This window comes from Neolamprologus multifasciatus, chromosome 6, assembly GCF_963576455.1.
Source record: "Neolamprologus multifasciatus chromosome 6, fNeoMul1.2, whole genome shotgun sequence".
NCBI classification, from domain to species: domain Eukaryota; kingdom Metazoa; phylum Chordata; class Actinopteri; order Cichliformes; family Cichlidae; genus Neolamprologus; species Neolamprologus multifasciatus.
The window spans coordinates 25,842,464-25,868,731 of NC_140444.1; the positions used below are offsets into that span (position 1 = coordinate 25,842,464).

At 41.2% G+C, this 26,268-nt stretch overlaps 1 protein-coding gene across 4 annotated transcripts in view; it reads right to left on the reverse strand.

Moving 5' to 3' along the window:
* nr3c2 (nuclear receptor subfamily 3, group C, member 2) overlaps nucleotides 1–26,268 on the reverse strand; it is an 82,615-nt gene that overhangs the window by 27,956 nt on the left and 28,391 nt on the right. For all 4 annotated transcript variants that reach the window (XM_085164125.1, XM_085164123.1, XM_085164122.1 and 1 more), the window contains one exon: nucleotides 7,134–7,261. In XM_085164125.1, coding sequence (XP_085020251.1) covers nucleotides 7,134–7,261 — 128 coding nt within the window. The remainder of the gene's footprint in view (nucleotides 1–7,133; nucleotides 7,262–26,268) is intronic.

The following is a 26,268-nucleotide window of genomic DNA, read 5'->3' on the forward strand; positions in this document are numbered from 1 at the left end:
CTAAAATGAGGCATTAAATAGAACATAGTGAACAACGACTTAAAGAAGAATATAATATGTCTGTAGTGCAAGATGTTGTTCAAGTGCACAATTTTAATATAAAAAATAATTTGTAGCCCTCATGTATTGTTTATGTATATGAATATTCCTAAAAGAATGCATAATTTAACAGTATTTAATAGTGTAATAAGATATCCCTTCTAATATCATTACAGCTCTATTTGCAATCGGGGCGACACACATGCTTAGAGTAAGTCATTTTTACCCCGAGCCGTACACCTGCATTTCTTTCCTCGTGTGCCTCCGGTTGTGTCTTTGCTATGCAGTTTCTGATTAAAGGATGTGTGATGTGGGGAACATGTTGGCAAGCTGAGATCGGGACAACACTGACTCCAGCCGTCGTTACATGAGCTCCTTCACACACAACCTGAAGCATTCACCGAGGAGGCACTGCAGGGAGGCCTTTCTCCCTCCGCCCCAAGCCTGAGCTGAGCAACGGGATTGGACAGCAGAGCTGCCAATCCAAACAGAAACCGGGCAAGACGTGTCCTCAGACGACCTCTTCCTCTGAGGAGGCAAAGAAGAATGAGTTTTTCAGATTGACACGAGCGCCACGGAAACCACGGCCCAGTTGGATTTTTAGAGCTGAATGAGGGCGTTGCAAGGTTGAGTAATTTCTCGTGTATCACGTAAACCCAAAGTTAAAAAAAAAGAAAAAGAGGAACAGTAAGAGCAGCTAGTGAGCTCCAAGCGTGGCCTGGTATTATTACGAGGAGCAGACATGCCAAGCCACTGATGACATGCGAATAATAAGTTGGCGCTGAACGCTTCAAATGTGCGCCACATGGAGCCGTTTATTGAGTGCAGCTGTCTTGTATCAACAAACTTGTCTTTAGAGGAGTGAAAGCAGGAAAGAAGCACATATGAATGCATTCAGCTATTTCCACATTTCATTAGCAGCGATGGCACATATTTACAAAGCGTTGTTTTATGTCAGAGGGTTGTTTTCTGCAGCGCAGGACTAATCAATAACCTGAAGAGTTAACTGCAAGACATTTACTGCAGGTTTGCATGACAGTTTAGTCAATAACATAAGTACAGCTGCCTTGTGAGCTTCATAAGTCATTCTATATTTATTTATCGGACAATTAACATGCCAGATGTAACGGTAAATACAGTAAATGTCTAACAATAGCTGCCATTCTCTAAAAGATAAACTGGATTATTTGTAGTAATTGCTTATCTATGTACTGATATTTTGGTGTCACAGCACTGTGTGAGAACGTAGTTACTAAATACTACTGAGATGGTGTTTTTTGTTGTGTTTTTTTTAAGATGTTACATTTTGTAGACAGTTTCTACAGGCTAAATGCCAACATTATTTTGGCCTTTTAGCCAGAATAATCCAGAGTACAGTAGTTTTAATAATGCAGTTTTCCCACAGACTGAGATACTTTTTGTGTATTATTAAAAATTAAGATCCCGTGGACAGACTCCAACCTTATTGGCTTTGACTGCAGCAACCAACCATATAGTCTCTGTTCTGCTCTGCAGTGCTGACACATGAACTATCTTTCCACCTTTGTCAGGTTCAAGTTAAAGTGGCCCGAGGCTCACAATGAATCTCTGCAGCACATCTTATTTGTAGAAGAAGGGCTGTCATTGCCAACTGCAGTCCAAGACAGCGGGACGAGAAACAGCCAAATGATAGAAACAGCTAAATGAAATCGAGGTTTCTCACAAGGCGTCATATGCACATTGCTCTAGAGTTGTCTGCCATATTGGAAGTGATACAACCACTGGTTGCTAGGGAAAAATGTTTTCCCCGACTGGTTAGCGTCAGAAATTGCTGTTTCTTGCTTCGTGAAATCAGATGCAAAGAAGTTGCTGCACCAAAAAAAAAAAAAAAAACACTAACCAAAACAAACTTTTAGCAATTGATTTGGTTGCTAGCAGGTTGCCACGGTTGCTTGTAGTTCTTCACATTGGTCTGCAAATAGTGCATTTTGGGAAAGTGCGATGCGAACAATCCAGAAGTGGAGAAAGTTTACCTTCAAAGTAAAAGTTGTGAAATATGTTAATTGAAAGGGAACCTTCTACATTTCTGGTTTGTGTCACACTTTTCTGTTTCATTAAAACTACAGCTGCAGCTGGAGTAATATACCAGTGACCGAAACAACCACAACTAGGCTTCATGTGTTTGTCATATGGTTGCAGACCAGTCTCTAGGCCTGTGTGACTAACCTTTTCGCTTGGTTTTACATTGTCACCATGATTTATGTCACCAGTGGTATCACGTTCTTAAAAGGACAAAAATGATGCTGAGTGAATGGTGCTAATGCAGCTGCATGGCTAATCCAAAGTGAACACAAAATGTGTAGTTTGAGCTTAATTCGCAGTACTGTATACCACAGTGTTTAAATATAATTTTGCTTATCAGTCATTGTGTTGGGTAATTCTAATCTATGAATGGCAGCAGCAGCAGGTACTTTAATAAGTTATTGTTGCTGCCCTCTGTATTCTAAAAGGAAAAGGTTTGCCACCAGCAGCCAGCAGGGAGTTATTTTGGACTATCTAAATGAATAGTGATATAGCTGTAATGTCAACAGCCAATTTAACAAGTTTAAAAAATTATTATTTTTTCCTCCCGCAGGTTATAATCGCTCCACATAAGCACAAATACACGGCATTGTGATTTAATTAATGGCTCAACCCCGACTGCCAACACAGCATCTCGTGGCGCTTTGATGCCTCATCCCACCAAAGAGCTTGAATAAATGTACTGCTAATTCACACTACTAACACAGTAAGTCAAGACAAATGATAAGAGCACTTATCTACATCTGCACTACGAATAGAAACGTTTGCCCCCACACGGTACAAAGTGTCGTAAACTTCAACTTTTAATGTAGCAACTTGATTGGCTTATATGTTTCCCAGTAATCAGCAAAATGCCCGCTTTGGCGTGATGGACTTCTCCCACTGATTGCTATTGGGGATTATGTAAGTGCCATGTGTTTCTCATGCAGTGCCTCTGATATACATTTATCCCGTGAGCGCTAGCAGTTAGAGGGTGTGTAATGTTAATATATAATAATAAATACATTTTAATAAATCATTTTAATGCATACTGTATGTTGTGAGGTAAGAATGAACCGAGGGCTGTTTTTTTTTTTTCCTTTGGCAAACTGGGTGCCAGAGAGTTCTCAACACCTAATTTAATATTAATATATATTTCACAGGCTCATGGTTATAAACTTTATAGTGTACAGTTGGCAGCACCTTCTGGTAGATATGACAACATTAAGTGGAATGAATATTAGTCCTCTTGAGGAGAACTGTAAGTGAACAGATTTGGACAGTGAAGGGCCCATGTGGCCAATAGATATTCCAAACAGATGGTCTAAATGCAAATCTAAAACGTAGACTTCAAAGGGATAACCGTGCTGAGGCCCAGTGATGTTAAAAAAGAGAAGAAAAGCTACCTAGCAATGACCTATATGACTCGAGTAAAGAGAAAACCAGACTCTTCACAATCACAGAATATCATCTGATTTGTTGATGACTTCAGAATGCTAGCTCTGTAGTAAAGGCTGTGAGCCAGTTAGTCGTCTAATGAGCTACAGCCGACCGAAAACTTGTGTCCCCCGAGGCAGGCCGTGCCAAAAGAAATTAAGCATGGGCTGGATTATTCCCCTTGTACAGATGCCCACTCTCTGCAGTCTTCTTTTATATCTCTCATGCCAAGTCTAAGTTTTTAACTTTGAGAGAAAAGAGGAGGAGAAGGAGGAGGAAATACTGGGAGAGGGGCGGAGTGAAACGTCTCCTCACGTCCTGACTTACACCTCTCCGGCACTCGCTGCTGACACATCATTTTCCATCCCTCTCCATGTTACTTACTCCCAGCTCCTCCTCTCTTTATCTTGGTCTGCGTCTGACTTTTTCTTTGTCCTTCCTCCCCCTCCTCCCTCGCTATATCCGTTTCACCGTCCTCTATCTCTCTTCCCTTTGCAAAATCCTTCTCTCACTATTTTCATCCTTTGCTTCGCTCTCCATCCACCTCAGCAGCAGCAGTAGCTATTGAGGGGGGTCAAGTAAGGTAAAAGCTCACATGTCTCATGCAAACTTGATGACATAACACCACTCTAGGGGTTGCTTTCATAGTTTGCACAGTTGCCTTTTTTTCTTTTTTTGGTTGTGCAGAATCAAGAGGAAATTCCCATAAACCCCCCCCCCTGAGAAATACTGAACATTGAGAAAATATGAATGTAAGGATCACCGTGTTAAATTTGAAAGGCATTATGCAATCACTGAAGCCTTTTCTGTGTTTTTATAAGAGCAACAAATACGGTTTTAGCACCGTAATTACAAAGAGAAGTGAGCACTTCCCGGTGCCTCACCTGACTAGCGCTCCCGCACAAAATCCGATCTTGAGTGTCTGCCGCCGGCGTTGTGCCAGACAGGCTTGAAGCAAGAACAACGGCATGTCTGATTCGATAACCCCAGACACATAATCTGGTTTTAGGTCTCTACGTAATGACGGTGTGTAAATATCATCAAATTAAGGCATGATTTGATTGGGAATGAATGCAATTCCTTCAATGGTCAGGAAAACACCTAGAGGGCCTGACGGCTGGCTGGCTAGCAGCCTTGTTTGCTCCTGCTTTTTTTTCGCCCCCCTGCCTTCACTGGGTCTGTAAAAGTGTGTTTTGCATTCAAACACTCATCTAAATGAGTTAGGCCAAAGCCTCAGGCAACAGGCACAACATGAAAAGCACATTATGACTGGTGCTGATTTTCCCCAAGCTAAATATAACATAAAGGGCTGCTGCTGGAGACTAACCTACTGAATTGCTTTTTTCTTCCCCGATGACTCACTCTATAAATGTAATGCCTAATTTTGGTCATTTTAATGATATTTTAGGAATAAATAAACAGATGGTCTAGTGAGATTAAACAGTAGTTTGTTGCATACATGCAACAGTGTAGTGGAAATTTTAAAAAGCAACTATGGGTAATAATTCTTGCAAAAAAGTACAGTGTGCTGAATGTGTGGAAAGAGCAACTTGCCACCATGTCCTTGTTTAAGTGATCTCTTTAAAATGTTGTTGTTACATCTGAAAATGACTTATTCCATTTTTCTCATTAACATTTTCCCCAGCTCCTACCTAACATAAGAGGCACATTACAAAGTGAGATTAAAGTCATCAGTCTTTTTACCTGGATAAATCACCGTGGTAACTTGTGCTGGACACATAACCTGGCAGGGTTATGCAGTTAGTGGGGTTAGGTTAATTGTTGACTCTAAATTGCTAATAGGTGTGAAGTTGAGTGCAAATGGTTGTCTGTCTCTCTGTTAGCCCTGCGACTGTCCAGGGTGTACCCCGCCTCTCGTACTGTGAAAGCTAGGATAGGCTTCAGCTCGCCCCACGAAACCCTGAATTGGATAAGTGGAGGAGAATGAATGGATGGGGTGGCTGTCGCTCAGGAGGTATAGGAGGTCATCTACTAACCAGAATGTTGGTGATTCAATCCATGACTGCTCCAGTCTACATGTCAAAGTACCCAAGTTGCTCTGAATGTAAGTGAATGTTAGATAAAAGCACTTCAGCATAGAAAACAAGCTTGTGTGAATGGGTGTGAATGGCTGAATGCACTTTTCTGGTCTAATTCCCATCTTATTTGTTGTGTATTGCATTTTACTGTTATATTTTGTGTACCTTACAGAATTTGTTGAATTTTAATTTCACCACTTTGTCATCGCCATTTAACAGTATCTCTGATTGGAGTAGGCGACACTCATAAGGATAGTCTTGTGTAGAAGAAGAGTCACATGATGCGTGAAACAGAAAGCACGGCTTAACAAAGAAAGATGGTTACCATCGATGCCATACCTATTATTTCAGACTGGGTTTGAAGTTTTGTTAGTGTCCTTCATAGCATATCACTCTGGTATAAGATCCTCCAAATAAGCAGAATATTGACCAATAAGTCTGAGAGTTGTAATTGTCAGTGTGGCGGGGCGTGGTCTGCGGTGCCGTGCAGGGAGGGCGGACGCACCTGCACGGCATCTGCAATCACGCCTGCCTAGTTAAAAACACGTGGACTCGGGGTTTGTGTGGGTGTTGTGGTGAGATGTAAATAAAAGATGGCTCTGAATGATACTCCGTGGTCCCGCCGTGCCTTATTCTCGCCACAGTCAGTTAAAGCGATTCTCTTCATTTATCTGATATTGAGTGAAATAATTAATTAGGAATTCCTGCAACGTAATTGAACAGTATTAATGTGTCTTTTCTTTTTTTCAAGAAAAGACACATTGTCCAAAGCACAGCAACGAAAAGAGGCAAACGGAACTAGCATCTTAGGCTACGTTCACACTGCAGGTCTTAATGCTCAATTCCGATTTTTTGATCAAATCTGATTTTTTTGTCTGCTCATTCACACTACAGATAAAATGCGACAGCAAACGCGCTCTAGTGTGAATCCTCAAAGTGGCCCGCATGCGTAAAAGAAGACGTCACACACAACGCGCTCTGTTTAGACACAGAGCAAACAGTATTGTTTGACTGATGGCCCTTAATATAAAGACTTCGGATTTTACGTTTCCCAATTTTTGCTTTAAGTTATTTTGTTATTTACATAATAATGTAAATAACCTAATAATTATCCTTATTTCTGTTTTAGAGAGGAGCGGTGCTTCAAAGGATAGTTGCAGTAGAATTTCTAGAACATCAATTAAGAAACACATTCGCAAATTTGAAAACACGTAAGGCTGCATATGCTGCAGATACAAAAACACTGACGTCAACTAATCATCAATGTTGTTCCAAAAGAGCAATCAAAAGATAATGGCTCCATACTTGTTCATTATTTTTTGTGTTGCCACAAATGCGGTTATTGGCTTGTACCAATTTCTCTGTTTGCCTGTTTCCTGTACTCGCTGTGTGTTTCTTATGCTGCATACTGTGTGTGCTATCAACTGGTCGATATGTTTCTTGATTTGCTTGCTGTTTTACTTATTATCTTGTCAGAGAGGTGGTAATGTTTTCTTGCACTCCCTTGTGTTTGCTTAATCTGCAGGGTTTTAAGCTCAAGCCAGTGACATCTCATCTAAACGTGGGATGATGCCATACCTTCCACAGCTCTTTTGAAGAAGACCTTGCAGCTTCCGCATGTTACGACGCCGTAGTGACAACCCGATGCCTCATCTCCACAAACCAGGCACACTTTGGCCGTCGAGGACGGTTGTCTCAGTGGTGAGCTGAAAGGACACACATAAGAGTTCTTCAGACGAGGCATAAATTAACAAGGAATTCAAAGTCAACAATAAAACCAGGGCTGACTGTCCCCTTCCACGGCATGATGCGCACTGTGAAACATTCTTGGGTTTTTACAACCCACTGACAGTAGCAGCACAATGTGGCGAGCCATAAAAATGTCTGCCAACCGGGAGAGGAGGGCTTTACGCTCCCTGGATTTATGGTTTCTCCAAGCTTACCAGGATGACACTGAAAGAATTATAGAGGAGATTATTTAAATTCAATAAGCAGAGAGACACAGAGCAGGGTGTCAAATTTAAGTGGGACCTAAAACACCTCTTCCCTGGCATGAAACCGGATTGGAAAAAGAGTTCAGAGGTGGACTAAAATGTCAAAAATCACGGTGGAACAAAAGCCCTACTGTGTTATAGGTAAAACTATATATTGAGTTCAAGGCCAAAGATCACAGGTGTGAATCAGCACTGACATGTGCTGTACTGTAATTAGCATGACGTATTGAATTTACTCGAAGCAACGCAACAAACAGGCAAGACAACACGAGTGATGAGTCTGCTGATCTAAGGCGTTGTTTACTCTGGCATCATTTACTTCTTTTACCACTGACTGATTCCTGCCATTACAGGCTCATTAAATCCCAGGATAAACAGTATGTTCTTACTAATGCGCTGTTAAATGGGAGAATTAGTTAAGACTTGCAGTTTACCCACTCCTGAAAATGAGACCATGGGGGTCATGGCGAGGAGTGTCACTGGTAAAACCTGATGTGTGCTGTCAGTTTCCACCTGAAGAAAGGTCATTATTTTTATATAATGTTTCTGTCTGCCAAGCCTAAATGTGGACCATTCCAGGAAGATGTTGGATAAAAGATTGAGAATCGAGACGGTAGAAGCTAATTAGTGATTCTAAATTGGATGTAACTTTTTTTTAAAAATAAGTTTACATCTGTAAATACGGGCCGGTGGACAGATTCACGAGGTGGAGTTCTAGACCCAAATCTCTTCTGATAGAAAAAAGAAACATTTCCATAAATCTGATATATCGTCACCACGGGCAACTGTGGATTATCAATGAAGTAACACAAACATTTTTCCCCATCATTTAGTCTCATTTAAAAACCCTATCCAGTTCGCAAAAGACCACAAACTATAATTTCAAACTAAAAAATAAGTCCTGTCTTATATATGTATTGAATTCACAGCATTTTAATATAAAATTTCAATGAGTTTTAGGTGTTGCTCTTTGTTCTGCAGATTTGATAGTTTGAGTAAAACTGGAATGGGTCTACATTAATCAGCTGTCTTATTGTAACCACCAGCACAGCTGTACTATAGAGTGAACCGGTTAACATTTACGTTCTACGTGCACAAACGTTTTTGTCACGTCTAGACACAGGAGAAAAAAAAAATCAGGACATTCACTATAATCTTTAACAAAACGTTTCCCTTCATGCTCAAACACACAAAGAACACAATATGTAGATTGGTACAAAGAGAGAACACCTTGTATCAAAACATTGAAAGTGGCCTCAGCTTCCCCTTCTTTTCTGTGCTAATTACCTCTCTTCCATCTCAATCAATAAGATGCAAGGTGATTGTCTGGTTAACATTCTCCGTACATCCTTCATCAAACCAGCTGCCAAGCGCTCTCTTTCTCTCTCTCTCTCTCCCCCCCCCCCCTCCCCTTTTCTCTGTCTCTTTCCCAGTCTCTTTCTCTCATGCACACGCATTTCCTCCAGGGGACGAGCTGGAAAGGGGTACAGCAACAGCACACTCAGATACAATCAGGACCACTGATCTAATTCCCTCTTGTCCATCTACACACACATTCAATTTGTTAGGACGCTTAGAGGAGTCTCTGGTGAGGTGTTTGTCTGACTTGATCTTTCTGGCAGCGGGCCTCACGGTTTCAGCTTAATGTGAGTGCAAGTGTGCGTGCACGAATACGTATCAAGATGTGTTTCCAGCATGTTTATATGCTGAATATTCCCCCCATACATTGGCCTTTTCACACCATCACCAAACTGCATTAAGGGAAAGACAATCCAATCCAAGAAAAACAGCCCCGGAAAGTTTCACGGCCAAGAGCAACACGAGGAGCAGATGAGAGGTCTCTCTAAAGTATGCCTCTAATATCGAGTCAGTGGTCAACCTTTTAATAGTGCCGCACATTAAAGCCTTGTCGCTGCGTGCCAGCCTGCCTGCCTGCTGGTCCACCAACAAGGTGACTTCCCCTCCCTCAGAGAAGTATATAGGTCATTTGCTCTCTCTGCTTATGAAACCAGAGCAGACAGGCCAGGCTGCAGTGACTGTGCACCAACGTCTGCCAGTAGCCCAGAACTAAAAACGAGCAGCCAGACATTCCCAAATCAGCCGCTTTTAGCAGCCTACAGTTTACACGTACAGCATATACAAAGAATATTAGCAATTTTGTAACAATTTTTTATAAGCTTACAGTAAATGCAATTACGGCCCCTAGCTGAAACCAAAATGGGGATATAGTGGTTATATTTTGTGTGTGTGTATCTTTGACTACTGGGCCACAAGAACACAACAAATGAATGAATTTCCTTTTTTTTGGCCTGCCAATTTAGTGGCTTGAAATATTAAGTGGTCACAGTTTATGTCTGCTTTGATGAAACTTAAATGATGATCTGCAACTTGGTGAAATGTCTTGTTAAAGCTAGATGTCTAAAATGTTAATTCCCACAGCCTCGTGTCACATTTCATCTTGAATGAAGACAAAAAAAACAGAGTCAGAAAGCAGAGTTAATGGTGACTTAGTACAGATGTTCTTTTTTTGGGGGGTAGCCCTAATAATAGTTCTAAAACAATGCTCAGGATGATTGTTTCTGCAAAAAGTTCTGCAGGCAACTGCTGTGAACCGGGAATGGGACCTTTTTTTTTTTTTCTTGACCCCTGTCTTCTCTATTTCTGGGTACAGTCTCAGACTAACTCAATGGGACTGACTGCACAGATCAAAGGTCTCATTCTTCGCTCCAGTTGCTTTTTTTTCCCTTCTAACTGAAACCCCAGGGCAGCAGTTTCATTGTTTTCAGTGTCCTTTCATCTTAAAAGATAACACACAAAGCTAACAACTGATTTAGCTGCTGTGTATTTCCCATGAGGGCCCAGATGAGTACAAGTACATAATGCCCGATTCTTCCCACCAAAATGTACAAACAAAAATGTGTGTCTTCTACTTGCTCTTGCTCCCTCCTTATCAGACCAACGTGCTGCTTGGGGAAGATATTAATGAAAAAGCCAAAAATGAAAAGAAGCATGTTATCTTGAAGGCTGAGAAAAGCCCACTGCGCCCACCAAACTCTGTGAAGACCAAACCGCAGGACAGATGTTGCTCAAATTGGCCTCGTGTTTTTTTTTTGTGGGTTTTTTTTTTTTACGAGTAATTCGAATGTCACACTGAGAGCATTCTTCAAATGGTTCAAATATCTCCACCCTCTCTCAGCTGCAGCAGGAATGCTCAGTCATTAAGAGCTACGGCCAGGAAGGATGGTCATTTTAGCCACAGATTTATCAGAATCCAGAAAACTGATAGTGACTGCAGTCACTCACAGCTGGTCTCTCTTTTTTTTATCAGGGAGTCTTCTTTGGCCCTAGCGCATATCCTCTGATAGCCATAAAAAAAAGGTCAATACAGGTCACAACAAAGGGGCAGCAATCATTTGACTAAGGCATAACAAGAACAATTAGTTGCTATAGAAACCACGCCGTCGAAGAAAACTAACGAACGAGGGAGACATATAGAGGAAGTCCAGTTATTCTGGGTTTATCAAGATAACGTCATTATGGGTGAATAACTGGGCACGAAGCGGCTTTATGATGGACGACAGCGAGGCTTCGTGGTTAGAAATGAACCCTGTGACCCGCATGCTGTAAGTACATTAGCATGACAGCGTCAGTAAACAAGCGAGTGAACCACAGACAGGGCACTGTTATACAGAGAAACAATGTCCTCATCACGCATGTTACACCGCCTGTCGCACACAAACACGCGCGTGTGTGCTGAACTTTGTTTACACCACTGTACAGCCGGCCGCCTACTGTAAAGATAAATGCACTGACTCGCTCATTCTAGAGGCTGATTAAGTGCCACGGCCTCCCTGAACCTGCCTTTCATGAAAGAGAAGCATCCTTGACTCTGGAAAGAGAAAAAAGGGAAAAGAAAAAACAGCTTCCACGGTACAGTACCTCTCTACAGTCTGGCCTGCAATATTTATGTAATACACACCCTGGCATGCTGAAAAACCTTAAGCTAGACCAGTTCAAAGAATATTTATGTAACGCATAACTTGGCATGTTGGGAAAGGTAAAGGTAGATTAGTTAGAAAGAGGACGAAATGGCTTACATAACCATGAGCAGACAGTATAAACATTAGGCTGACACCCACTCGCCGCCTCTCAAAGGGAGAGAGGTCTTATGGGTAGTGTTAATGAGCCACGAGGGATTTATTTTTCCTGGTGAAGGTGACCCTGGCATTGGGCAGAGAGTACCTGAGCATACAGAAATATGAGATTTCCTCTTTGCTAGGCTTATGTTACACATGTGTTAAGGTTACAGTATAATCTACTCTGACTGCTGCTTTTGGTTAAGAAAGAGGAATCAGCCTTAAGATGTTTAGCACACCTGTGAATGTTTATTGCCTTTACTTTTTTCTTGCTACATTACAATTGATAAAGAGTCAAACTACAGGGCTTCTCTGAGTATAGCAGCAGCAAATAATATGTATTATGTCAGCCGTGTTTGCATTCCTCATGTTAAACCCAAAGCTGTCATGTTGTCTCACCTCCATGGATTATTCCCGCAAACTTTAGGTGACCTTACCCATGAGAGCGAAATCACATTTATCTTCCTTTTATAAATCCACTGTTTTGACTGTAAACAAAGGCGTAGAAATGCACGCACGCACGCAGACACGCCGCCCTCTTAAGGCGTTCACACCGCCTTGGTCGACGGGAGGGTACAGACGAAGCTATCGTTCTGATCTACACAGTATCCAGTTTGGACTCAACATGTCTGAAGCTGTACCTGTTTTCAAATTCCATAAACAACTTACAAGCATCAACATCACAGGCGCTTTTTTTGGCCCAACTTTAACCTTTTCTTTAGCGTGCAGCTGCAGCTGAACGGCCCAGAGGCTTTGTTTTTACACAAGCAGTGGGTACCTTTAGAGCAGCGGGAGGATAACTCACCGGGTTTAGAGTGGCCGGAGCCGTTGAGCATTTCAACCTCATCTTAATTCCTCACCGTCACCCGCATTGAATGAAATTAATCACCTGAGATATTTTGGCTAAGTGGTAAAGCATGCAGGCATGAATCTCAGAAAGATGTGGCAGGCTGTTATTATCTGGTGAGGAGGATTATCATGGCTGGAAACTCCCGTAATTCGTGCCTGCTGAGGACAGAGAGGGACTGATCGCATGCATCCAGTATAAAATTAGACACTGGGAAGCCAGCGGATGCCCAAACCTTCATTCATGCTTTTTATGTTGCACATGTATACCCTTTATTTTAGGTATCCAAATTTCTGAGGACTTCTCCTGAACCAAAAGCTCAGGCTTCAGGCTACTCTGATCTTGCCACACATTTCTTTATATGGTGATCTTCTTGTATTCATAATCTAAGTTGTATTATAAGCAATTAAATTATCCCAGCATGCAAATAACTGTCGGTGTGTGGTGCTAGCATACGTTTGTTTGGTGACAACAGGAGAAAAAAAAAAACAAAAAACATTTTACTAGCTACATTACCTTTACCTTTATTTAAGCACATTTTCCACACTTACACCTATTTACAGCACAGGGCAAATATGTCGTGCATCAGGTAGCGAATGTTTTGTTTACCGAGCTGAGATGTGCTGCTTTGTCTTTGTTACTGTGAATATTTGTGCTGCTCACTCAGATCAGGTTTGAACATTTATGGTTGGGTTTGAGAAGTTGCCAGTTTCCACTCAAGTAAGTGAAAATATATTACTTGGTTGCAGGGCTTAGTGCTGTCGCCTCACAGCAGCGAGGTCCTGGGTTCAAATCCGCCAGCTGGCTGGGGCCTTTCTGCGTGGAGCTTGCAAGTTCTTCCCTGTGCTTGCGTGGATTTCCTCTGGTGACTCCCACAGTCCAAAGGCATGCGTTTTAGGTTAAATGTTAACTCTGAATTGGCCGTGAGTGTTGAATGGTGGTCTTTCTCTGCATGTTAGATAGACAGACTGGCAACTTATCCAGGGTATAATCTGCCTTTTGCACTATGACAGCTGGAATAGGCTGCAGCCCTCCCACGACCCTGAACCGGACAAGCAGTTAAGAAGATGGATGGCTAGCTGCATAGTGATTTTTATTTAGGAACCTTCACACCAACCAAAGGATGAGTTAGCGTTCACGGGGTTAAGGTGCTGCCCCTTGGCTGGCTTCCTGAAGCTGACCAATCAGAATAAAGCTGACCTTTAGAAACGATGGCCTAAGGAGCCCTAATATTGCCTCTTTCCAGGCAGAGGCTCAACTCAGGAGCTGCATAACAGGCAGAATGAGTTAAATAATCTTTTCTCTCTTTTCCACTCTCCTCTCACCCAGACTGGTTGAGGCAGATGGAGAGCCTTCCTGAGCTTGGTTTGCTCTGCGGTTTATTTCTGTTAAGATTTTTGTCGCCAAGCGCTTATTTGAGGGAATTTTTTTCTCTGTATTGCAAGATTACTTTACATTACGTTAAAAAATGTATTTAAATACACTGAATAGGTAAGGATTTTTTTAAGAATAAACTGTAAATCATTTTATAATATGCAAATCAACTCACTTTCTACTGCTCACCTTCACACGATAGCAACCCTCAGGTATACATCATCCAATATTAAGTCTTGTTGTATTTGTATTCATATTATGGCACTATATTTATGTTATCTAAGTCTTTTTATGTGCCATGTGAGGGAGTATTGCTTAATTTCATAATTTCATTATGCTTGCATAATGAAAATAAAGAGTCTTGAACTGAATCATGCAAAGCCACAATTGTGGAGTCCCAGAATAAAAAAACGAGCGTGATATGTTACGCTTAAAGTCTTTGTGAGCCTTGGTGAGCTGCTAATGAATATTCGTGTACATGCTTTCCATACTTTTCAAACTCTACATTAAAAGTTTGTGTAGTCGTGATAAAATTCATCTTTACATAATGCTACACGAAAACTAGACAGTTCCTATAGAGTTCAAGGGGTCAGCACACCCACTCATTCATTTGGCCACACGCAGTCCACCGAGTTCACGGGGTAACGCGCAAAGCTTGAACCAGGCCAAAGAGATCCAGGACTGCAAGAAACTTAATTTAGATGCATCTTGCATCCCCTGCCTTAGAAATTATGTATACGGACAACGGATGAGCAGAAGTTTGGGTGCAAGTCCCACATCTTAAAAACTTTCTCCACTTGGAGTGTTCTTTTTCAGACTTGAGTGGACTCGCCTTCAGAAACCTGTAAAATGTATTTTTCAATAACCCCGCAACAGAAAACAAGGCAACAGCTTTTACTATGCTGAATTCATTCAAACAAAACAATCTTACTATTCATTTGCTGAGCTCTACAGCAGCTTTGGCAAACCACCTCCTCGAGTCCCGCAGCATTGTCTTTAAAGCACTGGAGAGCTTAAGTTCCTCACGTGCTCCTCACACCAATCTGTTGCTGTTTCGCTAATTTTTATGTTTTTGAGCTGCCAGTTTTCAAAGCTGCTCTGGACTGGAATCGGAAAACAGCCGCGAAACAGCTGGGAACACAATTCGGCTGACATGTTGAGAAACTTCATTGTTGGGCATCAGGTTGACTTCCAGACATGGGAAATTGAGAAACAATGCAAACAAGGGGCCAGTGATAAACACAAAATGTTCAGCACACAAAGGAACATGAAATTCCACGATTAGAACCCGAACTCGCATTTCCCTCCCCAACCTAAACCTATGTGATAACAGCAAAAATAAGCAGGATAGTTGGCTTAAATCTAACTAAATACACAAAGGGGAAGTTGTTTTCGTCACCTTTGTGAAGCACGGCTCAGGAATGACTTGAATCAAACTCACTGCCACGAAGGAAAACACAAATGGACCACTTCAAAGTCACGCTGATAAATCTGGTTTTGTTACAGAAGCAAATCCTTTGATTTCAGTGGCATGAATAAACTCTAGCCCCGACCTCCCTTAATGTTCATGTTTCAGCTTTATTTCCTGCTTACTGTGCTCTCTCTCACTCTCTCTTCCACTAACTCCGAGCAGTACCTGGCTCCTTACGTACTATTTGTCTATAGCCAGATTTGGGCCCCGTTGCCTGCACAGGAAGTGACCTCCAAACTCAGCTTAGAGGCCCTAGGACAAATGAGAAAAACAAATCCCTAGACAGGGAGATTATCTTTAAGGGATCAGCCCTGACCCGAGCCACCTCCATGCCACAAACTCATTAACCTCTGTTCTCCACTTTCTAGCAACAGTTAGTACGCAGCTGACTCCTGTTTACATTGACCTTCCTGTGAGCAAGAAGGGTCTACTGAATAAAATGAAAGTATGTCATAGGCCAAAGGTTGGCATTTCAACTCTAAAGCATGTAAATGTAAAAGAACTGAGCTTGTGAGTGCAGAGAAATGAAATGTGCCAGAATATTTTATTCAAGAGATGACCTTTTCCTTTCCCTAGTGATTCAAAAAGGCCTCACTCTGAATGTAGGTTAATGTACACTGGCGCTAACACATGTTGCCAGCAACCCTATGCATTGGCTGTCACATGTGATCATCCTTAACACCCACCAGTCATTTACAATTCTGCCAGGACAAATGTGTCAGATGAGCAGACAGGGAGTCCAGTGTATATACAAGGGGAAATGCTGCACACACAAGCCATAGTACATTAAGATATATACTGAGGGGTAGAGTTAGGAATGGGGCTGTCAAGTGGATCTATTTAGGGGCTTTATTGTATGTAGAGCTAATAGTCAAGCGGCTCACTAAAGTCACAGGGTATGAAACCTCAACCTCAAGAAGCTGGCTGTGCACAGGAGCCAAAACCAAGTCTGGGGTTGGCCGAGATCCAGGTGGTTAACACCACAGCTTACATTCTGCATGTCGGCTGCTGTGAGCTCCTCTCCAGTCAGTCAGCGTTTCTATAGCATCTGACAGGTTCAACAGCAGAAGAGCAGTCTTACGAACTGCTCGGAGTCTTCTTCCTGCCTGCTTTCAGCCACTTAGTCAAACTCCTCCAGATAGCAACAATCAGGAGCCAATCAGGTAATGAATGTATATGGATAGAAGAAACAACAACAGTGAAACCTCACATATTTTCTTTAGACTTCTATGCACCTAGGAACAGTTCAACAAGGTAGTCGGTTAGGAAAGTTTCCATATTTCACAGTTTTGTGTTTCCTTTTTCTTCTCCAAGACAATAAGCTAATGCACATTAACCAAAACTGTAAGCGGATACAATGAATAGTTCAAAGAATCATGTCTACAGTTTGTCCAGGAGCACTGAGCCTGCTCATTATAAATGTTTACTCCCTAAAAGGTCAACTTAACAATTTGGACTTCACAAGTACAAAAGGTCCCATACATTTGGTACACATGAACACACACACACACACACACACACACACAATGTTGGTGTTCATCTCCGAAGGATTACAGGCCCAGATGGTCTCTGGATGAACAATGCAACACCTGCTGACGGACATAGTGCAATTAGGTTCTCACATTAAAAAAAAAACCTACTGCAAAAAAGGAGAACCTAAAGTGACTCATCAAAGGTACACATATGCTTGTGCTGACTAATCTCACTCTCGGCTAATCTCTGCATGACAACAACCCTAACCACGGTTTAATCCGACACCCAGTTGATCTTTGATCAAGGTCAGCCCTTAAAAGCTAAAACCAATAGACGCCTATTTTCTTCTGACTCTCACTTGGTAACTTTATTCACATTCGGCGAGCATCTGCAGCGAAGATAAAGAAGTATCGCGTGTCATGTTTGTGAAGCTGTCTCACCTTGTTCCTGCTGTTATGCTATGAAATGTTTTAAGCAGCGTGACAAACAGCAAACAAATACTCTCTGATTTCTCATTTCAAACAAACTGAAACTTGACCAGACAGGCTTTAACGAAGAGGAAACAGAATAGCTGAATGATTTCACTTAATACTGTTTTCATGAAAAAAGAAATACGAGGAGCTCAGCGGTGCAGGTGTAATTACATGATTCAGCAAATCAAGCATATTTGCCTCTTGCATCTCTATCATGCACCAGATGCACCCGGCCATCACTGCCCAGTACCCGGACTTGCTCTAATGCCAAAGTCTATTTCACATGTTGCACAAAGAGATGTGTGCTTGCTGTGTGCAGAGACTACAATGAGGAGTGGGAGGGTGTGAGTGGCTGAAAAATCAAGGGACACTGTTTTTACCCACTGTTATCAGCATACATCATCACTGCACTTACACAACTTGTAAAACGCATGGGATCCCAATTTCCTGTTCAAAACAAGAGGTTAAAAATAACATCAGTCATTGTAACCTTGGCTCAGGTGAGACTGGCTTCACAGGTGTAGTTGACTATAGATCTATATTTAATAAGGTGAAAGATTTGCAGTGGTGCATGTGGCTGCCCTTTCAGAGCAGGCGCTCATGTCACCTTTTATGGCCAGCCACTTCCGGGGATGATGATGAGTGATGATGAGGCACAGGAAAGGAAAATGAAAGGTAAAAAAAACCATTCAGTTCAAGCTAAACACAAGATTGAACCTATTTTAAATCAATCATTTTAAAATTATAAGTGATTTTGGATATATTTCTCAGAATGTTTGTCAAATAAAAAAGGCAAACAGTTTAGTGTCCAAAATATAGTGCATGTTCCCCCTTGTTTGTATAAGGCTAGCATTGCCAAAGGGTGGCGGTTATGGACCTATAAACTATTTGCCCATTGACATTAAAGAACAAAGACAGAATCTACTAACGACCAACCTCCAGAGCAGAATGAAGTTAACATTGAGTATTAAATATAGTATACTCATTGGCTAATGACTTATGCTTGACAATTTGTTAGCCAATGAGCAAGTGCTCTTACAGTGTCATGCCCCCCCTTTTGTAATTTCATACATGGTGACTGTAATAACGCTACTCTCACGGCTTCAAAGTTGCACTTCAGAAACAACAGGTACATAGTTACCATGGCCATATGTGCATATTTTATACCGTCTATGAATGCAGCATGCTAACCTAGCTACCTAGTGTTACCTAGCTTAGCGCTCCACGCTTTTTCGTTAAACGGTAGCATCTGGCTCCCAGAAGTCATTAGCTTCAAAATGTAGATTGACAGGTAAAGTGTGTGTGACACTGAGAGACTGAATGCTACTGTATAGATAAGAGAAAGCTGGAAACCCAAAAACTACTATAGCCATAATAAATTAAAGCGTCTGCACCAAAGATGCAGTCTTTTTTTTTTTCAAATTGAAAAGCTTATCTGTGGTAAACGCCGTGTCAGGTATTACAGATTGTTCTTTTGGTATTTAAGTGCAAGAGAATTATTATATTATTATTATAATAATATTATTATAATAATTATTATAATTATTTTGTTAATATATTTCATTATAAATCTCATATATTGCCAAAATATAATTCACTTGAATTATATTGGATGGATGGATGGATGGATGGATGGATAAGTTGTCATATAGTTTATAACTTCTGGCTTCTCAACTGGTTCTTGTCTTTATCTTCGGGATTATCGTGGAGAAAAACTAATATTTAAAGAAATTATGCCACTAGAAACCAATATATATTTGCATTTTCTGACAGTAAGTGGATTCATTAGTAACTATTAATTAAATTCAGTTTATCTACTTACATGAACACATAGCAATAACATACTACATGATGAATATATCCATATAAACCCTATGCATAAAAGTACAAGATACGTGCACAAGGTAAAAATCTCCTTCCATTTTATAATTTCCCTTCATGCTGCACTTTTAATAAATTGTCAGGTTTTACCACAAAGATGTCCTGTTCCAATAACACATTAGCCCAACCAAATACTCCAGGGGCCCAGAATATCTCCCACATTTTCCATGTGTGGGAAATACTGTTGATTCAGAGGTTCTCTCTTTCCTCTCACTCCCTGCTGCTCTTCCCGTCCCCACATTGTGTATACACTTCATGTCATTGTTTGAGGTGTATGAAACTGAATTTTATGGTAAATACATAACATTTTGGGCTCATTGCATAAATATTTAAGAACAGGAGACAGGCCTCAGGTGGAGAAGACGGTGAAAGTCAGCACAGTAGCATATGGTAAGGGTAACTTATTTGAGAGGTTTTTGTTATTACGAGGATTAAGAAAAAAAAATAGAATTAAGAGTGTAGCTTTTCTAAAGATAGATCTTTTTCTTAAGGAGACTACTCAGAGTCCAACCTGAGAGGATTTTAAAAAATATTTGAATTACATTTTTTTGTCAGCAGCCGTTTAGTCTCAAGTGACATGCTGAGCTCTTAAACAGGAGGCCGTGGGGATTTACACAGTGAACAAAGGATTCCCTATTGAAACACTGCTTTGTGCAGCAGAAAAGCAGCTTGTAGCTCTACATTTTCTATCTATTCACTGTTCTGCTTCATGTTGCGAAGCCCGCCAGCACTAATGAGTACCTTTATAAAAGGAAATAGAGCGTAATTGCTTTTTCTGAGACATGAAGAGACTTGGGTGAAATTGGGAAAGATGTCTGTCAAACCCACATAAAGCACATATATTCACATGCAAGCATACTATACCTTAATATACAGTACTATGCAATAGTCTTGAGGCACCCCTCTTTATATTTCTTTATATTTTGATATGCAAGTGATATCCAAGTGCAGTGATCTATTTAAAAAGTGTGTAAATATACATAGAAAAGCAGTATATAAGACAAAAAACAGAGCTTGAGCAATTCTAACGATCTTAAAACTGAATATTTGGCGTGACCACCTTTATCTTCTATATAGCCTGAACTCTCATAGCAAGTTTTCCTCCTGTTGAACTTCTTTAAGAGTCTTCAGGAATAGGTCTCATGGTTTCTTGAAGGACATTCAAAGCTCTTCTTTGGATGTTTCTGCCTTTTGTTTTGTTCTCTGTCATGATGATCCCACACTGCTTCAGAAATGTTGAAGTCCGGGCTCTGAAGAGGCCAATCCATGACTGATATTGTTACAATGTGTTTTTTTCTATCCATGGATGCTTTATGGTAAATGGTAAATGGCCTGTATTTGTATAGCGCTTACTTGGTCCCTATGGACCCCAAAGCGCTTTACACAACCAGTCATCCACCCATTCACACACACATTCACACACTGGTGATGGCAAGCTACATTGTAGCCACAGACACCCTGGGGCGCACTGACACAGGCGAGGCTGCCAGACACTGGCGCCACCGAACGCTTGCTTTACTGCATTGGCAGTGTGTTTGAGATCATTGTCAAGCTGAAAAATGAAGCTGGTGACACTCACATGCTTTTCACATGGTATTGGATGGTGGATTAAAATCTTACGATATTTTTGTGGCTCCATTTTTCCATTAATTTTGCAACACCAGCACCACTGACTGAACTGCAGCCCCAAACCATGACAGAGCCTCCATCATGTTTTACAGATTGCTTTAGACACCCCCGTTGGACCTGACTACCTCTGTTCATACTAACAATGATTTAAACCCCAAAATTTAAATTTGGATTCTTCACAACACCTGTTGCCATTGATTTTCAGTGTAGCTCTTGTGTAATCTGGAATACCTCCAACTTATCTCCCTATTTCCCTTCCTATAGAATGGCTTTTTGACAGCCATCAATCCACAGAGACCGTTTCTGATGAGGTTTCAATTAACAGTAAATGGATCAACTGAAGGGCAACGTCCATCTCTCAGGTCCTGTTATCTTACATGGACTTTTTCCTATTGCTTAAGGACTTACAGATACTGGTCATGTGCTTTTTAGGCCTGCCATTTCTTCTTTTATGCAGCACATGTTGAGTTTCCTCAAAGTTCTTAAGGACACACAGCAGATCATACCAAGATATACCAGGTTTTCAGCTAGCAGATCTTTGGGAATCACCTTGGCATTTTTTTGAAGATGATTTTGAAGAAGATAGAGATATCATTTCAATGTATTTTTTTTGCAAAGTTGTGTGTTATGTGTACACTCTTGAGTTAGATGTCTATTTATTCTTAAAACTTTCGAGGTCAGTGTTAAGTGGCTTAACATACAAAAAATCTTCTGAAAATGGTCAAGTGCAAGGATCAGACTAAAAATGAACAAAAAAGCAGCCAATGTCCAAAGAAAAACTTTGAAAGACCTTCAGAAAACCTGAGAGAACTGCTGCTCAAGACCACTTTGAATTTGAATTTTGAATTTGCCTCCTTGGAGGCAACTGGTTTGACTGGTTCGTCACATAAAGATTTTTGACACCAAACTAACAGCCGATCAGAGTGCCACTAACTCCCCTTTATGTAGATTTCCCCCACCCATCCTCTGTCTGTCCACACAGGCTCTATATGAGGAACCCTGTCATAACAGCCATTTTGAAGGGTGAGGCATGCCCCGTTGCACTGGGATGGCTGGCCAAAGTATACAAACCCTAGTTACTGTAAATTCAGAAGAACTGCTATGCTGCTCTGAACAGATCTGTCACCATCAAACTCCACTGGGAAACAGAGGTCATGATTTCCATTTACACCTACTTCTCCTACACATAGATGTTATTGTTTAAAGCCTTGCTGGTGTAAGCAAGTTAATGTAAAGCAGGCATATGCTTCTGTCTGTGTGGGTTTTTGTTTTTTGTTTTAAATACAGAAGTTATAATTCCCAAAAGGCTGAGACTTGAAGGCCCGCTGCTCCACTGTAGAGGCCGTGCATTTCCTTTGAGGTTCAAGATGAAGGTTTCTCTTCTGTTCTGAATAAATCAGAAACTGCTTGCCCCGTCATTACAGAGAAACAACGTCTCTCTGTTTCTGTAGTTAACTCGCGATCCTCTTCAGCAAAAGACAAAAGCTTAACTCTTCAGAAAAGAAAAATGTTTTCTTTTTTCTTCCCAGATGTGAAACAATTGCCATTTCACCACATCTTTCAAGCTTTTTAAGCCCTCTGGTTCAAAAGAAACTTTTATTATTTCATCATACTGATTTCTCCACTGATGTTCTCCTGCCACCTTTTTTGTGTCGAGGACTGACTTTGGTATGCTGCTGAAAGGTCCTTACCCCAGCTGCTGCTCTTTAACAGTGCCTCTGTAAACAGTCCTGCTTCCTCAGCTGTTCTGTCAGAGGCTCTCTGCTCCTTCGCGTCTCTCCTCTCGTATGAACAAATCACACTCCGTGCATTATCCCCGTAATCTCGCTCTCCCGCTGAGCAACTTCTTCTAATTTATGTGGATTAAAGCCATTTGTTGAAGATCGCAAAGTGTGCCATCACGAAGCCAAACATCAACATTAGCCTCATGCTGAAGACTTAGATCTTCTATTGTATACCGCAAGCATTTTAAAAAAATCCATACATGGTTAGTTGAGCTGTCTCTTTAAACTCATTGCAACCCCGGAGCCCTTCTGTGTCTGGGTTGAACGTAAAAACGACTATTTAAAAACTTTCCGTTTGTTTGTTTTGATAGCTTCGTGTTATTAACGTGGTGCAAGCATCGCGTAAATGAATCCGTTGAAGCTTCGCGCCCTCGGCCCTCATTCAGAACTAATACACTCGCCGCCAATTAAACGGGGTTAGAACGGCTGCCACAATGCAGTACAACGATGCTACATGCCATTCACTGAAACTGTTTCAGTGACCCATTCTTCATTCTTTTGTTCTCTTTCCTTACCTGAATTTGAAACCCGATCATCAAGGAGGAAGAGTGAGAAAACTGTGAAAGAGTTTAAGCCATCCCACGGCTTGTGAAGTTGTTCCAACAGTCTTGCACCCTAGGGGGCTGTTCTAGTCACACCAAATCTATCCAGAGAGACAAAAGTTGACCGAGAGTAAATATGGGCTTTTGCAGGTCTGTGCAGCATTAGCATGTATTTCCACTCTTTAGCCACAATAACAGGACATTCAGTTTCCCTGTTTCCAGCTACTGAAATCAATTGGTGGAGTTAGGAATGGCAGAGTGGGGAATGATACACACTAATTCTCTTGGAGAGGGAGGTTAATGTGAAGTGCACAAGGTCAGTACATTTGTAAAGGTAACCTTGGCTTTGCCTGTGACGTTCTCTTCTTTGTTTCTCCCCTCTGTCTTTTTCTTTTTCTCACATGAACACACATGGAGCCACAGAGTCCCTCAGTGGTTGCTTTCTCCTTCACTTGTTCGCTCTCCCCTTCCCCTCCGTCTCTTTCTCCCTCCCACAGCGGCTGTCTCGCACAGCCTCTCTGACTTTCCGAGTTTTCTGTCTATTTCCCCCATTTCCCCCATTCCTTCTTCTCTTCCTCCTCTCGCCTGCATGCTAAGGAGGTGTCTCTAAACACATAAGAGGGGCTCAGAGAAAGCTGTGCTGCAATAATTGGATTATTGAGCAATCTGCAAACAAATGTAAGACACAAGGCAAAGGATCAATGCGGTACGCTTGCATCATTTGTGGTGGTCAAAAGCAATCAGTGTAATAAAGCCATCAAACAAGTTGCTGTTCGGGATTAGTAAGTTTAGGAGGAACTTGTGGTGATATGTCAATAATTGCTTATTAGACATCAAAGGAATCTTTCCTCCATGCAAACACTCCCTGTCCAGCGCGGTCTGGTGGATTTGGATGAATGTATGTTGGAAGGCTTAAAGTGAGCCCTGCAGTGAACGTCACAGTCTGTCCGTAGCCGGTGAAATGGCTTTGGGTTCCTATTGTGTATTAATGTCCAGATGGACAGTTGTGTTGTAATCTGCAGCACTTCTGTTTACAGCCAGGTAGTGCTATAAACTGGCTAAATATAGCAGCAGCTTCAGTGAAAGGAAGCATAAACCGAGTGATTGGAAATAAAGAAGAAGCCATGGTAAGAGTTTCACTCTGTAATGTAGTCTGTGTAACGAAGACTATTATGTTTGACCTTTTTAAAAAAAAAACTTAGACTTTGACTAAGGATGTTTGTAATCATTTATTAATTTGATGAATCTCTAAAAAAATAACCACTAAAGTGTTGATGAGTTTAACGGCAAGACATAACGGTACAAATAAATTAATAACTCTACACAGTATTTGCACAGTATTCTGTCCCCACCTATGTTAGCTCAGAAAGTTTTCCCATCCTTTTAAGGAATCTTCACAATATTAAAATACCGAATCAGTGGGAGCCACTAGCCCAAAAGATCTCACAGATATTTTGACTGACTAGTGTTAGCAAAATTCAGCTGGCTAGCATGTCAGCAGTGAGCCAATACAAGATAGCTGCTGTGACAAACCCATAAAAATTGCAGAAGTAATGGCAAATTTAGCTTTCTCACTATCCGGCCTTAAATCCAGCCAATTAAACTTGAGATATGAGAAAGAAAAGCTGCAAGGCCTCGCATCCTATTAGCTATAAGCAGAAAATATTTAGCTCCTTGCTTCAAAAGCAGCTAAAAGGATTACTTATAATCCGTGACAATGATATTCATTTTCTTTTAATTATCGACTTGATTAACTTCTTAATTTAGTAATATATATGATTATCGGACACCTGTAATTAGGGAAAACCTGTTCTACCGCTCATTAATGCAAATATTTGATCAGCCAAATCACATTGCAGCATTTAGGTACGCAGAAATGGTCAAGACAAAACTTCAAAAGTTCAAACTAAACAGCAGATTTAAGAGAATTTGAATGTGGCTTGGTTGTTGGGATTTAGAAATTAGTTTTTTCGGTGTCAGAAACCATTGGGACTTCCTGGCACAATCATCTCTGGTGTTTTCAGAAAATGGTCCAAAAAGTGAAAATATCCAGGGGGCAGCAATTCTCTGGGCGAAAATGTCTTGTTGATGCCAGAGGTCAGAGGAGAATGATCAGACTGCTTTCAGCTGATTGGAGTAACTCAAATAACCACTTGTTACAGCTAATGTATGCAGAAGAGCATTTCTGAATCCACAATATCTTGAAGCTACATAAGCTACAGCAGCAGAAGACCACACCAGGTGCCACTCCTATCGGCCAAGAACTGGAACCTGAGGCTATAATTCACACAGGTTTACCAAAACTGGACACCAGAAGATTGGAAAAATGTTGCTAGGTCAAATGAGTCTCGATTTCTGCTGCAACTTTCCCGTGATAGGGTCAGAATTTGGCATAAACAAAATGAAATTATGGATCCATCCTGCCTTATATCAATGGTTCAGGCTGCTGATGGTGTTGTAACAGTCTGCGTGATATTTTCTCTGCAAACTTTGGGCCCCTAAGCATCAATTAAATGGCACGCCCTACCCGAGTATTGTTGTTGACCATGTCCGTCCCTTTTTGACCACAATGTTCCCATCATCTGATGGCTGCAAGATAGTGCAACACAGCATAAAGCTCAAATGATCTCAAAGTGGTTTCTTGAACATCACAATGAGTTCACTGTACTCAAAAGTCACCAGATCTCAGACCAATAGAGCAACTTTGGAATGTGGTCTAACAGGTGATGTGAAGCTGACAAATCTGTACAACCATCTAAAGCTAACATATTAGTATGAACCAAAATTTCCAGCACCATCCTGAATCGATGCCATGAAGAATTAATACAGTTCCGAAGGCAAAAGGTGATCCGACCCAATACTAATAAGGTGTACCTGATAAAGTGGTGAGTGTAGTGTAACTCCAGTAACAAGGTGGTATTTGGCTTGTTTGTTAATTGGGGGGGGGGGGGGGGGGGAAGCAATAATAGGAGCTTTAACACATCTTTTTTACTGACAGAATAAAGCCATCACCATTCCAGTACACTGCTTGATGTAGAAGCCCCCCAAAAAGAAAAATATATTTCCCCCTGAGATTCTCCAAAACAACAGCAAATCATGCAGTAAATAG